The 17,226-nt window shown below is 44.0% G+C and overlaps 1 protein-coding gene across 6 annotated transcripts in view; it reads right to left on the bottom strand.

The window, feature by feature from the left end:
• The window catches only part of HECW1 (HECT, C2 and WW domain containing E3 ubiquitin protein ligase 1), a 393,767-nt gene that overhangs the window by 96,730 nt on the left and 279,811 nt on the right, over positions 1-17,226 (bottom strand). For 5 of the 6 annotated variants that reach the window (XM_023638970.2, XM_014738981.3, XM_070265507.1 and 2 more), the window contains 5 exons: positions 16,618-16,760; positions 13,619-13,719; positions 10,570-11,904; positions 5,815-5,916; positions 785-935 (listed from right to left, as the gene is read on the bottom strand). In XM_023638970.2, coding sequence (XP_023494738.2) covers positions 785-935; positions 5,815-5,916; positions 10,570-11,904; positions 13,619-13,719; positions 16,618-16,760 — 1,832 coding nt within the window. The remainder of the gene's footprint in view (positions 1-784; positions 936-5,814; positions 5,917-10,569; positions 11,905-13,618; positions 13,720-16,617; positions 16,761-17,226) is intronic. The other variant, XM_070265508.1, reaches the window with a different exon arrangement.

Raw genomic sequence — 17,226 nt, 5'->3', positions numbered from 1 at the left:
TTGCATTCCCGGCTACTCAAAGTATCCCAAAGCCGCCATGCTGGTCTTAAAGAAGCCAGATGTCAGATACGATGCTCACACTTTCTCACAGCATGGGAGAGATGCTATTTAGGGTTTCGTTTGCAGGTTAAGAACAAACTGACATCCTTACAAGTTCACAAGTAATGGTCTGGTTTTTAGACAAAACGATTCTCAAAAAAATTTTTTAAACATTTCTAAGAGGAAGGATTTTTAAGAATTAGTATTTCTGAGTATACGGCAATTACGGGACCAGGGTAGACATGAAAACAGTGACTTATGAGAGTTTTTCCCCGGGTAGCTTTTGGCATTCTATGGAAGTTATCCTCAGAATGCTTTCAACTGTTTGAGTTCTGGACTGTTTTGAGAATCTTATGATGAATATGGACCAGTCTGGCAGAAAAATGTGTATCCATGTATAATTTTGCATACAATTTCTGGAGGGTTCATGGAACACGGAGGTCCTCAGTGAACACCTGGGTAACCCATGGGCGCTTGGTTAAGAACACTTGTTTTTGAGCCCAAGCCATCAAGAAGTTCAGAGGATTTCCCATCTTTAAATGACACTCAGGCTTAGCTTGTTCCCTGCCGCCAAATTCTAAATCTAGCTTTCCAAATACCTACTCTGAACTGGTTTCTTAAGATACTTAATTACTTTTCAGCCTCCTGACACCATCTGAGCAGGAAAGCGTCAGAGAGAGTTTCTTTAGCTGCCATTCTCCTTTCTCTGTGGTTTCTAGGAGCTCATTGCATGCTGATCACCAACCGCCTGTTGAGTTGCTCCATCTGCTGAATGGACCCTGATCTCCGCATCCCGTCGGGTGTGGCTGCTGCGGTTGGACGCTGCCAGGTGGTCGTGCGGTTCACGTGGTCCACATAAAAGACCCGCCCGTGGCTGTCAATGCGAGCTTCCCAGTCTAGCGTGGAATAAAAAGGCAAAAAGAAAAATCAAGGACAAACTACTGACCCCTGTGAAACAGACGCTACTTCCAGGTCTTCTGCAGGCAGAACTCACCATTGGTTACTTGCTGAAGGCCAGACACTGCCCCCAGCACCTGCCATGACTTCTGGGGCATTGGCATGGAACGAGCATTCCAGAAAAGAGCCTACTGGATTCAGATTCTCTGCTGGGCCATTTTAAACAGTAACTAGGGTTCCTCATATATGACCTACATTAAAATTCTAATAATTTCTAAAGAGAGTCTAATGTTTAGTTTATTTCTTCCTTTAAAAATTTCCATCCTGTCAATCTTCTTGGCCACTCAAATGACAGCTAGAAGATTGGAAATGTCCTCCGGTGAGAGCTGACACTGGGATGCTGCAGGATCCTTTCTTTGCCAAATCTGATAGAGGGCGACGAGTCTGGGGAGGGAATAATGGCCCCCGTATTAAAACTAGTTTTAACTACAGTTCTAAAGTACTGTACACGCAACTTTAGATGATCTCTATCTGATACTTGGCAAAGTTAATCGATTGCCATTCCTCTTGAGAGGGAAAATGGAAGGATTTGGGTTTCAAATCATCCTTTTGATAAGTCGTAAATTCACAGTGTTTATTCAACCCACCTGTGGCTGCCAGATATCTCTTGACCGAAACAAAACCAAATCAATAACAACTATCAACAAACATCAAGCTTTTCAATAGCTCTTTGTTGATAATCATCCCAAACAGTAGAGGGAGCCCAAGATAAAGATAAAGTTCCTTTACTTCTCAAATTTAAAAAACAACAAACTCAAAGGTGGAAGCATAGGTGATACACTACATAACATATGTAGGCGCTGGCGTGGGGTGGGGTGCATGAAAAAGTCCTCCAAACCGAGAGAGCTGGAAGTAATATCTGAGCTTAACATGGAAGAGCAATGTCTGCCATACAGAAATGGGCAAAGCTTTTAGAGCCCACAGGCAAAAATGTGGTGGAAATAACAGCTTCATGATAAAGTTATGCTGCAAAATGTGTTAGATTAAAGAAGAAAATGCAAAAATGATTGCAAACACAGGGAAACCATTCAGCCTTTGAAGTGAGAAAAGCCATAGCTTTTGGGAGTAGGTCAGATATTAACAATTCTATTGAAAAATTATCATTCAGGTAATGACATAGCAACTCTCAATTTTTAAGTGAAAAACGATATATTTGGTATATTTATGGTTTTATATGTGCACAGTATATCTGTTTGTGAACATTATGGCTTATGTCTGACATCTACCTGAAGAATTGCCAAATAATGCCTAATGAAAACCGAAATACCAGAAACCACCAAATTTAGCTAAGACAATCTGAAGAAAAAATGTAGTCAGATCATATAAACATATTCTAGGATGTTTTGACTAAAATTGACCACCACATAATCCAGTCATCAATTCTTAGTTGTCAATGTTCATTAGCTCAATGATGAAATTGTGTATATGTGTAAATACTAGGTAATTAATCTTGATCCAAGAATTTTGAAATTTCAGTGATTCCCAAACTAGTAGCAATTGGACAGTTTTTTTCTGGAACCCAAGACGACTGTCATCCAACAAAGAATGAGCACTAATCTTTGAAGACTATCATGCTATTCGATTCGATTGAACAAACTCCTCTTGGTGCTCACCATGAACTAGAAACTAGGCCAGGTCCTGAGGGCACACCACGAGGCACACACATTCCTGCCCTCAGGCGCCCCCAGTAAAGGAACGATTCCTTCAAAGACAAAGCTCCAGTCTCATAAATTCTCTAAGGAAAAAAACTGGAGAATAGCGCAGCGATGATAATAACTTCTTTCTACAAGTATTTCCAAATCACTCATGGAAAAGGATGGCAAGACAGACAGGCCCTTTTGTCAATATATTAAATATCTGTAATGCATAGTGGTAATTATATATTCATAAATATTCGGGAAATAATAGCTAAGTGTAATTCAAGGTAATAAGGCTGCTTTCTGGGTTGCTTTGTAAAGAATCTACTTTCACATATTGTATAAAGAAAAAATTTCCAAATAGAACTTCAGGCCTCAGCATGTCCCGATGGACTTGGCACCATGATACCCAAACAGACGCCTGAAAACCATACCTTTACAATGCTGGGGCAAGTTAGAGTAATTCATTGGTGCCAATTCATTTGTGACTGAAGGACCTATCAAATACTGAATTATGTATTTTCCATGAAGTCTAACAACAATGGAGACTCCAAGAATGTGTCATCTTTAGTTATCATACTAACAAAAGCCTACAGAATTGTACTTTTTTTCCCCTTTAACAAACGTAATACCATCTTTGTAGTCTAGGCTTTTCTCTTGAACTTTACTGATGCATCCAGTTGCCTTCTTGACATCACCACGTGGATGACATCTCAAATATAACAGGATCAAAATCAAGCTTCCAATCTTTCCCGTCCAAATCTGCTTGATCTGCAGATTTCCCTTCCCCTCTCAGTTGAAGGCAACTCTGTCCTTCTAGGTTAAAATTCTTGAGATCATTCTTGACTCCTATTTTTCTCTGACACATCACATCCAATCTGTCAGCAAATCTACCTACCAAATATATTTGCAGAATCTGACCGACCACTCCTCACCATCTGCACTGCTCCCACCCTGGCCCAGGCCACCATGGCTCCTCTCCTGGGTCACTGCAATAACTTCCGTTGGGTCTCATGCTTCTACCATTCCTCCTCACAACTGAGTGTCAACAAAGCAACCACAGAATCCTTTTAAAACCTAAGTCAGACAACATCACTTCTCTGCTCAAAAACCTACAATGTCCCCCTTTATGCAGAGTAAAAGCCAAAGGCCCTATGTGACCTGCATCCCTGATATCTCCCTGACCTCATCCCCTGCTGCTCCTCCCTTCCTAAGTCTGCTCCCGACACACTGGTGCCCTCGCTGATCCTAGGACCCACCAGGCAGGCCCCTCTCCTTGCTGAGAAAGCTCTTCCTCCCCAACACTTGCGTGGACAACTCCCTTACTGCCTCTAAGTCTAGCTTCAAATGTTCCCTTCTCGGTGACGACCACCCTATTTAAAATTCCAAACCAGCCACCACCACGCGTTCCAGATGCCCTTCCTTGCTCTGCTTTGGTCTTTCCATAGTACTTATCACCATCCAATGTGCTCCACTATTTCCTCCTTCATTCTTTTCTTTGTTTATTGTCTGTCTCTGCCAGACTAGACTAGAAGGTCCATGAGGGCAGGGGTCTTTGTTTTGCTTACCTAAAACAGAACCTCGCACAGAGGAAGCATTCAATAAATATCTGTCAAACGAAGGCCTATCGGTGATGAAGTCATCCATGTACTATTTAAGATTATCTAAGAAAACTCAGTTGTTAGGCTTAACTACCAACTTTTCTAATATTTTTTTCAGGGTTGCATGGACAGAAAATCGAAACCTATCTGGAGAAATTCGTTTTCATTATTGCAAGCAGCCTATACAATGTATTCTTTAAAATGGACTTACATTCAATTATATAAAATAACTGTACGTGTAACTAGTTATTCCTCTGGCATGGATTGGAGGTCACTTCATGCACACACACTGAGAGGTTATTTGTTGTAAGGAAAGTGTTCCTTTTCTGGAGAGAATGTCATAGATGTTTTTCAGATAAGTGCTAAGCAGGAAGTATCTATAGTGACACTGAAATTTTGCTATTCATTTATGGAGTATCCACAAATCAATGGATAAAGAAAGAAATCAGCCATAAAAAGTTAAAGGACATAACGTTTGGCCTGGCCCCTAAAACAAATACTGTGTTCCTTTACATTAGTCTACATATGAAAGATACTCATTCTCTTCTCACTGATAAATTACAATTGAACAGAACAGTGTAAATGTAAAACATATCACATTACCAAGAACAGGTGAATTAAGGAATAAGCATTTCTCCTTTGGAGAACTGTAACTGTGCTTAATTTAAGCACAGGCAAAAGAACGTAAAGAAACATTGATTCCTTGCATCCGGGAAAGATTTCCAGTTATAAAATTTATCACATCTTAAAGGTTATCTTTGCTTAAAAAACAAGCCTAAACCGAAACAGAGATGTTTTAGATTTCATGAACACATGTGATGCTAAGTGAATGTACAATGTCTGGGGTGTCAGTTCCTTTTTATAGATTTATTATAATGGAGTATTATAAGGTTAAAGCTGGAGTATCTAGAGATTTCCTGCTCCAAATCCAGCAGTTAGCAGATGAGGAAATTAAAGCTTTATTTTATAAATGAGAAAACTGAGTTTCTGAGATATTTAATGATTTTCTCAAGTTCAAATGATTAGTTAGATAATTAATTACACTCCAGTTACTAGGAGAAAATGATACTGAATTCTATCCCTAATGACAGAACTGCAGAAGAAATCTGAGGCTGTCACCTATTGATGCAAGTTATAGTAAGGAAAATGCAAGTTCGTGGGTCCTGATGGGTTGAAATGTTTTTTTTTTACATGGAGATGCTTGTGACATAACAGCGTCCATGGAGAACAACAGGATTATTCCATCTTGAACTGTAAACTTTTAAATATAAAATAGTAAAATTTGGGATTTCAGGGTCCTGTACAGTTTGCAAGGACTAGCCAAATCTTGTAAAGAAATGCTCTCTATTTGATAAGTTGAGAGACCCTGAAAATACTGAGTTATCTCTTCAAGATCACATGCCAAAACCATTAGTCAAAAAAACCCAAACAGTTTCTATAGTAGGTGCCATATTGGTTTTTGATAACCGTGTAAGGTATGGAGTTGGGGAAGAGTTTGGATATTTACATACAAGTTCATACTGACCTGTTTAGACTTGATAGGAAGAGTTAAGACATAGATTTTAAAAACTAAAGCTTACTTGGTGGAAGAGGCTCATCGATTGTTGGGTAGTGATGATGTTCAGGCCTCAAGGAAGGAAGCTGGCTTACTGGCTGGGAATTATGGAGTATAGGACATTCACCTATGGACAAGATAGTCAAGACATTCAGATTCATTCATTGCTGTGGCAACGTCATCAAAAAAGCATGACTGTAGAACAAGCTACTACATGAAAAAACCCCAAAGAGTGGGCAGTCTATTTTTTGTGTCAGTTTGCTACATCCACAGTCATTCATGAGAGAGGGAATAGAGGGAATTATTTTCAAAAACTCCTGAAGAAAATAGCCAAACACCTCATGACTGTGATCTGTACCACACAGACCAATATGTAGGATCAGGATCTGATTCTGTCACCACCTGAATTATCTAGATGGGAAGGTGGCATCACAAAGGGACCCAAAAGAAAATTGGCAGAGCTGGACTTTAGGCTAGCAAAAGAAACGGTCCTGTCTGAGGGAAGTACAGCATTTATAAGGTCCCACAAAAGCTCAGCAGGCCTGTGCAAAATTACAGCTCCTTGTTTGAATAGGTTTCATCAGAGGGCTGCCAATAAGCCATTTTTCAGATTTTGGTTTTGGAATGAAACGCTTAGATGGTGACTTTTCAAGATGGGGTTAAGGAACTGGTGGGCCAAGAAGGTAAATTCCTATAGTATGGAAGCTAGGGGCTGGGTGGGGAGCCAAGGAGCAGTGGGATCTTGTGATTGTTTCAGACTATTTTGAGGAAGAATCAGACAAGCCAGGGTGCTCTGGAAAGAGAAAATGACAAGAGACGAAGAAAGTAGATCAGAAGCAAGAAGACGGAGACAGAAAAACTAGAAAGAAACACAGAAGTGGGATAGAAGGAAGAAGAAACACGAACATGGAGAAATTTTGGAAATAAACATATCCACAGGACGCATGCCTTGATTATTGCAGACATAGCTAACAACATTGTCAGTCAGACTTATAATGAACTGAACAATGTTATAAAACGGTGTTCCTATTTCACAATGTCCTCAGGTCCTGGTAACACCGTGTGTAGAGTGGCCATGTGGACGGGAGGCCTACAGCACCAGCTGTTTGGGTCACATAATCAGAGGCAATTGCTCTTGATCTTTGACAGCTAGACGGGCCCAGGCCACGAGACAGCCCTCATTCAGACTGGTGTCCCCTGCCTCACACGATCCTTGGCTAGAGGACAAAGCTCAAGGCTTCTCCTTCCTCTGCCCTCCATGGCTGATGCAAATTGCAAGTGTTCCATTATCCCTTGGGTCAAAAAGGAGAGAAACTGTGAAAAACAGTGGTTAAGATCTTTGTAGGACCTCAAATTTCAAATATTTCTCCAAATGTCCATACATGGAAAGAATGATTATTTCTTCTCACTCTACAGCCATAGAACTGATTAAAAAAAAAATTAATGAATCAGGAAGGAAGCTAGGTAGGTTTAATTTAACAGTTTAATTCCTAGAGCTAACTAGGAAAACAAAAAGAGAGATGTATTTAGGAACAAAGGGTCTTTCTGAATGTTAAATAGACAACACTATTTCTCCTGCAAACTCTGGTATGTTCCTCAAATCCTTGGGGTCCTCTGAGACTTGAAGTCAAGGTAGCATACATATCTCCTTGCAAACCGACTCTTGTTTCAAAGATGGCCTCCATGCTTAGTGGACACCACACTCATGTTTGTCAGTGTTTAGTGGCAGAAACTAAAAAACAATGGTATAGTTGTTATGTCACCAGCTGTTGTGTTTTAAATTTAGCGTCTTGAAAAAAAACAACAAACTTACCTTGTTGTAATTAATTCAACCAATCAGGTTAAATACTCCTGCAAGCTAGTGGAGACAATACTGTTGCTTGCGGGGGTTAATGGAGCTGAGCCCCCCTGCTGGTGAACCCCAAGCAAAGGCAATGATGGGACCGAAGCATCTCAGCCAACCGAATGGATGGAGCGCACAGAAGCAGCAAGCAGTTCTGTTCAGCACGAGGACGCGGCTCCACGCAATCACCCTTGCCTCAAACACAAAGCAAGTGTTCAGAGCTGCTAGAACTTCTGAGAAGGAAATATATTCCACTTTCAAAGTGAGCCTCACTGCTTATCTGCCTGGAAGAAGCCTCACTCCGTGAGAGGCTGAGTGCTCTATATGTAGCATCTCATTTAATCCTTCCAATAACCCTTTGAGGTAGAGTCTATATTTCCACCCATTTTACACATGAGGCATAGAGCATTCAGGGAACTTGGCTAAGGCATCATGGCTAGAAAGTGGTGGGACTGAGTATAAACCCAGGGGGCTTCAGCCTGAGTTCCTAATCACAGCATTATATTGCTCCTTTCATTCGATCTGCAGAAAGTTCTTAAATACTATTCTATGTTGAGGTTCAAAAAGGAGGTTTTTATAAAAGCAAAAAAAGCAAAAAGTAGATAAAGAATACATCCTCCATAAATTGCGGCAGACTCAGCTATGTGGGCACGTGTGCAGCAAATCTACCTTGGAAAGAATCTGCGATCTTAGAAGTCATGGTGAGGACGCAAGAGTGATTCTCAGGGCAGAAGAGGGCCCTCGTGCATATGGTTTCAAAGTCTTGCTTTCTTTGAGCATGTGCTCTTGGAAGCCTGGTGGCGAGTGGGGGACAGATCCACAATGCTGACACCCACCATTAGCTCTGGACTCACTCTAGAGGTACGGAAGACCGGCTGTGAAGAAGTCACATGCCAACGTGTGCATGGCCTTCGTGAGATCGACAGGCCCTCTTGGGAATCTTTGTACCTCCCATTGTCCCCACCACAGTGAAGCACGCAGGTGCTGCTTAACCTTTTCTGAGTTTCTGGTCTGAGGAATTCAGGAATTTAGAAATTTCTTTAGAAACTGCCCTGCAAAGACTTCCACTATGGCCCTGAAACACTTGCCTGTCCTTTCTCAAGGGGGCAGCTTCTCCCTGATGTACTGTTCATCCCTTAAGCCCATGGACAGTGTCTTTTTTGGTAAAACACGCTTCTATATAAATGCATACTGAGCCAATTTTCAATTAAACATGTGTGGACTGTCTCCCAACATGGCGGTCAAAATACACCTATAGGCTACAACGGGTTGACAAACTACGAATCTAGCCTAGTTTTTGTATGGCTTCAAGTTAAGTATGGCTATTACCCTTTTAAATGTAAAACCGTTAGAAAAAATAGCCTTTTGGTGAGAATAGTTGCCTACTTTTGCTTCTTGACCCACAAAGCCTAAAATATTTACTATCCGGCCCTTTACAGAAAAACTTTGCCATCCTCTGCTCTAAAATATCCCTGCCAGCTCCTAGTTGTGCCCCTTTGTGTGTGGATCCCCAACTCTGCGTATACTGGAATAATTTCTAATTCTGTTGTAATTAGTGAGTACCTTCCATATGTTATCTGATGCTGATCCACCTTCCTGTGCCCGGCACACAGCATCCGGCCCAGAACAAAGAAGGTCCTCAAAACATCCTTGTTAAAGAAGGGAACTGTCCACCCCATTCTCACTCTCATGGGTGCCCTTCCATAGTGTATGTCACTAAGTTTTATTGTCACTACGGTTTCCCTCCCTGTGTTTCTTTCTTTACCAATTTCCTTGTGTGTCTCCTTATTACCTGTGCCTCTTCCCCTCACTCCTGTTTTCTCTGAAATGTAGAATTGGGCATTGCTGAATACTTAAAAATTAATTTTTTTGTGCTACTTTAGTTCCTGTAAAAATTTGTAGGTGCCAGGCATTTGTTTAAGTGCTGAGAATTCAAACACAAAGAATAGACGATTCTGGCCCTTGAGCTTACAATCTAGAGACAGTCCCACCACATTTTGTTTGAAGGCTGATTTAAACAGTAGACCAGCAAAATAACAGAATCCATATTTATCTCTTTTAAGACAACTGAATTATTTCATATTATTGTGTGACTTTTGAATTATTTCCCCCTATGTCACTGTCACTCGACTGAAAAATAGTTCCCAATTCTGGATAAGGAAAAGCAAATTAGCAAATTAATTTTATATATGATTCCACAGGCATGACTAAGAAGGAACGTCTTTGGTTAAAATACAGAGCACATTTTAAAACTAAAGGTGGCAGCTTTTGGATTCGAATCTTACTTGAAACAAAGTAATTGACACATTCATGTTATTCTTCCCTCCATTAGTCAAAATAGCAAACAACAACAACAAAAACCAACAGAAAACAAACCAACAACAACGAGAATTGAGCAGACAAATAATGACAAATAGATGTAAGCTATACAGATCCATATGTACAGGGGCTGGTTAAATTCTAAAACAGAGGTAAAAATCAATGTTCTTCTACTTATATTAACAGTTATTGCTAATAAGTTTGGGAAGTCAGCAGATATTTACACATTATGCACCTAATGTTGATGATCGTTTCCTGCTTATATCATTTGATACTAGCCTTGAGGCTCTGGTTGCTGGCAAGGACTAGAAGGGTAACGTGTCACTAACCAGTTCTGGGGATTAGTTAAAACAGAGAAGCACGCATACAGGTGCACACTCCCATTCAACTAGTTGCAATTCCTGGTGTACACCTGAGAGGAGGTGGCGTGTCAGCTAGCCACAGTCACAGATACTTACATACACATAGACACATGCACACATACATGTACAGGACAGGCACACATGGCCGCAGCAACCCCACTGGGACTGATCCTTTCTCCTGTTTGTAAACCATGTTGGCGAGACCTGTGTCCCCCTGGTGGTCCTATGCTCCCTCTGATCAGGTTTGAGGTCTAACCTTCTCTCCGACTGCTTGGTCCCGCCACGGGGGACTCCAGACCTTCCCCGGTTCTCGCCACGCTCCCGCCGGGGGCGGCCAGCTCGTCTTGCCACGGCCCGGCGCTGTTGGCCGACTCGGGGTCCAGCTCCGGGCTCTGCACCGAGTCGGGCACCGACTCGAACGCGCTGTTCTCCTCCTCCTCGTCGTCCTGCGAGGAGAAGACGGTGCTCTCGGAGATCTTGGCGCTGTCCACCGAGGAGAAGCGGGTGTGGCTGGCGAACCTGCTGCCGTTGTAGCAGGAGGGGCTGTAGCAGGAGGCGCTGTAGCAGGAGCTGCTGTAGCAGGACGTGCTGTAGCACGAGGAGCTGTAGCAGGTGGGGCTGCAGCAGGACGTGTCACAGCCCTCGCAGCTGTGGTCCCCGCCCTGCCGGGGGCTGGAGTCGCTCTCGCTCCCCGTGCTGGGGTGCGTGTCGCCATCCGGGACCAGGCCGTTGGCCAAGCCCGAGTGGCCTGGGAGCGCTGTGCCCGGAGTGGCCCCCTCGGGGTCCTCACCATCCCCTTCCAGGGGAGGCGGCTCAGCAGCTACCGCGTCCGCCTCGCTGAGCCCATCCTTCTCGGAGGCGTCCTTGAGGGTGGCCTCCTCCTCCGCGCCGTCGTCGTCCGCGGTGCTGCCGCCCTGGGCCGAGGGCAGGCTGTGCAGCAGGGTGTGGATGCGGATGTAGTGTGTCCGCGGGGTCTCGGGGTCGCCGCAGGCCGACGCGATCACGGTCTCCAGCTCGGACACGGGCAGGGAGCACGGCCTGCTTTTCCTCTTCACCGACGCCCGCAGCGGCAGCCTGTCCTCCCCCTGCCCCAGGGCAGACACGTCCCCCTCCTCCTCCTGCTCCTTCTCCTCCTCTAGCCCCCCAGCCCGGCCCTCTGTCGCCGCTTCCTCGGCCCCCGGCTCCCCGGCGCTGCCTGGGGCCTCGCCGTCCTCCAGCAGCCCCGGGAGCAGCGCCTCCCCACCCAGGTCCAGCCGCTCGGCCAGTTCTTCCGCGCTCAGGGCGGGCTCGGCATCCTCTCGCCCCGCGGCCAGAAGCTCCCCAGACCCATCGGGTCCCACAGAGACCGTGCCGTCGTCTCCTGCCTCGGCGGTACCTGCCGCTGCCTCGGCCGGCTCGGCAGGCTCGGGGCTCCCGTCCCCCGCGGCGTCCCCGGCGCCGCCCTCGCTCGGCTGCTCGGGCCTCGTGCTCCCCGCGGGCTCCGGCGCCTCGCACACAGGCTCCCCGCCGCCGCTCGCCGCCAGGGTGTTCATTGGGCTGTCCTGAATTTCCGCCGACTCCGGTTCGGTACTCAGGGAAATCTCCTCATCATCTGCGGGCAAGAAGAGAACGTCACTCCTTCCAGGAGAGAGCACTGTGGTTATTACACTCGGCCGGACGAGGAGTCTCCTAAGGGATTTCTGCCTTAGGGTATTGGATGGAGGGGTTGATGAGGGTGTCTCCTGGCCAGCGATCTGCTAAAAAAATTCTGTAAGAACGAGCTCTTGTTATGTGAATGACAATTTGCAGTCATGATATATTTCTGAGTTGTTTCAAGGGAATTCATCTTTTGGTAAAAATGCTCACAGGCTAGCGCTACCCCAGTCCTGAGCACACAGTAGGTGCTCAACAATGTGTGCTACAGGGAACACTTCAGAGATGGGGGAGGGGTGCTTACAGTTCCCCGCTGATCCCAGGCGAGGTTAATTATACTTGCTCAGGGTGTGTCTATGGCTGGGCCTCCCGGGGTTGGGGGGGGGGGCGCAGGATGGGAAAGTAGGGTTCTTGGGCAATTAGAGAAGATGATGGGAGCAACCGCAGTCACCCAGGAGCTCCAACTGGAAGGCTTCCGACACTTGGAGGTCATCACAGTGGCAAAATAAACGTGGTCTCCACACCAAGCAACCATTCAAGGAGCAGCACCACGGTTCACCTCTCCCTTCCCCAGCTGCTCTGTTGGGTTCCCGTCAGATGTGAACCTCCCATTTCAAACACACTAGTGCAACTGGCCTTACTGCTGCACTGAAGGAAGAGTCAGTTTTATTCTTAGAATGTAGAAAAGGCTGAATTTGAAAGGACAAGACAGGTGTTTCCCCCTAATTTGCAGCGAATACTGGGCATATAGAAAAGTGCAACTGGAGTTTAATGAGCGGCAGTGATGAGCTCCAGGCTCAGAGTTCTCAAAAGCTTCATTCGCTTCAACAGCTCATAGATGTGGCCCAGAGGACCAAAGGATTCTCAGCGTGATCGGCACTTAGGATGGGGGCTGTGGGAGAGGAGTAAAAGTGGAATTATGAGGCATCTCATCATTCTTATTTGGAAATATGTTTTGGCTTGAAAAACTGAACACTGGATGATTCCAAAGTCCCCTATCCAATTTAAAGTTCTCATTTTCCCTGTGATATTGTAAAAAGCCACTGTACAATCATAGATCTTTAACAATATGACATGTATCATGTTCATTCATGTTCACGTTCATTCATTCACTCATGTATGCAATAATTAAACATTTATTAAGTGCCTCCTATTTGGGTGCTGGGAGTAAAATGATAAATTAGACATGGCTCCATATCTACGTTGGCCTCACTGTCAATGCCCACTGCACCATCTAACTCTCTACCTTTGGGTCACCAGAATGAAGAGGAGCCTCTCGATCAAGGGGACAGCAACCCGGTTTCCAGAACAGACCACTGGCTTCTGGGCTTCAAATGGATAAGATAGAGAACCACGAAACCTAGGACATGTCTGGAGAGAACCATGGTTATTGTATTTTTTTTGTTTTGTTTTGGTGAGGAAGATTGGCCCTGAGCTAACACCTGTGCCAATCTTCTTCTGTTTTGTATGTGGGATCCTGCGACAGCATGGCTTGATGAGCCGTGTGTAGGTCCACCCCCGGGATCATGAACCTGCAAACCCTGGGCTCCTGAAGCTGAGTGTGCCTACTTAACCACTATAGCACTGGGCCAGCCCTGTTATTGTGTTTTAGAGAAAGGAGCCACACTCTGACACTAGGCTAGAATAAGACAGGAAGTTCATGCTGAAAATACCTGGGTGGATGGAGGAAGTGATCTCGAAGCGGAACTGCAGCTGTCCACTCACATGATCTGTCGGAAGCCTGCGGCCAAGCGTGTAGCTGACCACTCTGTCCCTAGAAGGAAGCAAGCACCATCACAGATCTGTCCACACCTCTCCTCTGAGAGACCACACCGTGTGCTTTCCGCTCTGGTGGGCCAGGCAGGCCAGCCCAGGGAGGCCCTGCTGTTGGGAGGTGATGATCAGCTCAGGCACATTTGAGATGGTCCTAAGGTACAGATGGGGAAGTACATCTGCTCGACAGCAGAGGGAAACTTCCAGAAAATCCTTACGGAATATTCAAACTATATATATGGGCAAACTATAGCCCATGGGCCAAATTGGGTCTACCACTTGTTTTTCCATGAATGGCCATGAGCTTTTTACATTTTTGAATGATTGGGAAAAAAAGCAAAAGAAGAGTAATAGGTTGTGACACATGAAAATTATATGAAATGCAAATCTATTTCTACAAATACAAAAGACTTATTGGAACTCAGCCATACTTAGCAGTTTACTTATTGTCTGGGGCTGCTTTCATGCTACAATGGCAGAGTTGAGTAGCTGGGTTGGAGCCGTATGACCAACAGAGCCTAAAATATTTATTACCTGGGCCTTTACAGAAAGTTTGCCAGCCTGTGTCATAAAGGGGGGGACAAAAAAGAAAACAAACAAAAACCCCCCCAAAACCCACTCAAAAACCCAAAACATATGGATATTCTGTGCTTGCTTTTCCTGTGCAGGGTGACATTTTCCAATTACGGACAGTGCTGGCAGCAGACGCATGCCTTGCAGTATATGTGTACTGTCTAACAAAGGATGCTGCCATCGTTACTGGAGACCCTGTGGAGTGCTTCAGAAGGGACCTGCTGCAGGATGGAGTGAAGCAAGATGTGTGCTGGGTTCACTGGCCTGTGACTTCAATGACACCAACTCCAGGGTCCCAAGTAGAGACTCTGAAACTCCACCCTGGAACTCTGACACTATCCCCTCTGCCTACTCAAGGGCAATTTTTTAATTACTAAGAAGAAAATTATTGGAGGAAATCAAACTGAAACTTTGGTTTATATTGCCATCTACAATGTAGATTGTCCCCTACCTTGACCTACACAGGAAAAGTAACTCCCTTGGGATATTCAGGAATTGACAAATCTAGTGTACCCAATAATAACAAATCTTATTCCAAAATCAGTTGTTACTCAGATGATTCTGTATTCATTCCATTTATTCATTTGTGACATTTAAATAAAAAGATAAATGACTGGCTGGTAGTGTTTTAAAGTTTCTTTCTAGAAAATAGCAGAATTATGAAACAAACAACATATATCCCAGTGACCCACTGACTTAGTATTTTCCTTTCGTAAGCCATGGTTTAGTGTTTGGAGTTCCTAGAAAGTTCATTACATTAAGCATTATATGCAGGACAAATAGAGCCACAAAATTTTGTTTATGTAGAAAGGCCCTGGTCAATATTATGAAGGAGGTCCTACTAGGACCATGAGACACAGATCCTGAACCCCAACCTAGTTGGACTCAGGGGAAGCCTAAAGACAATCATACAGTGAGACCAAAATTAAATTTGTTATGCTTTATATTTGCTTTTCAGGCTTCTCTTTCCACCCACTTTATGAACAAATATTTTTTGAGCCTGTGTCATGTCAAAAGTGATATGGTTGATACAAAGCACACCACGCGCAGCCCCTGCCTTTAAATAGCTTCCATCCAGCTGGGGCATCAGGCAGGGCCACTCTGTAAATGGTTTAAGGCAGCCTGTGATGTTTCCAACGTGAAGCTCAGGTGGTCAGGGTTAGGGGACTTCAGGGCAGCCAGAAGGCCAGCTGAGGGCTGGGATGGTAGAGGTGAAGCAGTTGAGGGTGCCTTCCAAGTTGCCTTTATTTTAAAAGTCATACAGTATGCTGTTGAAGAAATGAACAGTTTAGAATCGCTAGGCCCTAGGGGCCAGGGACTGCTTTAGGTTCTTGACGGACATTTTTGTTTGTTTGCTTAATCCTCACAGGCAAGAACGCAAAGTGCAAACACTGTTTTGACATATCGCTGTAGTTTCATAAATGTCAACTCCCTTTGGCTTGAGAGTTAACGTGTATCTATGTGCACACAGCTGCACACGTGCTAGAAGGTTCTAATTAAATGTCCTTCTGAGAACCATTAGTGATTCCAAGGTCCTTACAAAAACCTATAGAGCTTTAAATTCAGACTTTTAGAAATTCTGCATAATTTTTCTCATTCCTTTGATGTCATTCTAAGAGTTATATTGTATTGAAGCATAAGTTTATGGCCAGAGAGCTATACCTAGTGTTTTCAAATACAGCTGCTGTTACCTAAGGAAATATATATTATACATAAGGATTTTATCTGCTCAGAGTTCACTTTAATGAGAACCATGAATGGACATGAATGTAAAAGATACAAAACACAGAAACATATTCTCATATGCCACTGAATTATGTGAAAAATGTAATTGCTATTGTTCCATGAGAATTCATGGTTTTAATATTTCATGTTATCTAGCGTTTTCTATAAATCCTAGAATTTTCTAAGGCATCCTCTTCTAGCACCCCAGCATTTCATCTTGTTATGGAAATGTCACAAATGATTAAATCCTACACACAAGACAGGCATATGAATGAAATAATATTTTTCATAGTAAAACAAATTTTAATTTCTACCTGTACAGAAAAAGGCTGCATTAAGGGCTTCTTTCAATATTATGTCTTAGGCATTTTTACTTTCTTGCATAAGTAACCAGTGATACACAAACAAGGGGAAAGGGAAGCATTTGTTGAATTGAAGGTTGTGGGTCAAGCAACAGAATGAATGGGAGAAACCAAGGAAATTCAACACCACCATCCTAGTTTGCATCTCTAGGATGTTCTATTGTTGCAGCTCACAGGCCTCCCCGGGGCATGGCCTGCTGGCTGAAGCCACTGATACTGAGTCTCGGTCCCAGGTTTACCCTATGGCATGTCTTTCCAGGAGTCTCTGCACGGGCATCGACAGCTTTCCCAAGAAGCGCTTGATGATGGGGCGGCTCTTGGCAAACTTGTCCTTCACCTCAATTTCCAGCACGTCAGTGGGCAAGGACACAAAGCTGAATTGCTGCAATGAAAAAATATGTCATATCAATTAAGCGAGAGGGGCGAGAGCTGGTCAATTCCCAGTCCATCTGCTTTGGATGATGTCATTGGAAAACACCCAAGCAGCAATATCTATAACAAGGTTTAGAAAGGCTGTGAGCCCTGTTTATTCAGTAAGTGAATAATGGCAACAAAGAGGTGCTTGAAAATAAGGGTATTCTCGGAGAGTCAAATAATAAAATCAATTCACCTTAAGGAGAAAGAATGCTACCCAGGCCCCACCACACTTGACTGACGGTATGAACATAAGTAAAGAAAGAACAAGCACAAACTCACCTATAATTAAGGAAACGCACTTTAAATCAACAATGCAATACCTTTCTTTATGATTATAATGGCAGAGATTTAAAAAAGTTTTATAATACCCCACACTCTTGAGAGTGGGAAGAGACAAGAACTCCCCCAGGGTACTGATGGAAATGTAAATT

The sequence above is a fragment of the Equus caballus genome, chromosome 4, assembly GCF_041296265.1.
Source record: "Equus caballus isolate H_3958 breed thoroughbred chromosome 4, TB-T2T, whole genome shotgun sequence".
In the NCBI taxonomy this organism is placed as follows: Eukaryota; Metazoa; Chordata; class Mammalia; order Perissodactyla; family Equidae; genus Equus; species Equus caballus.
This window is presented reverse-complemented; position numbering and strand designations above follow the sequence as displayed.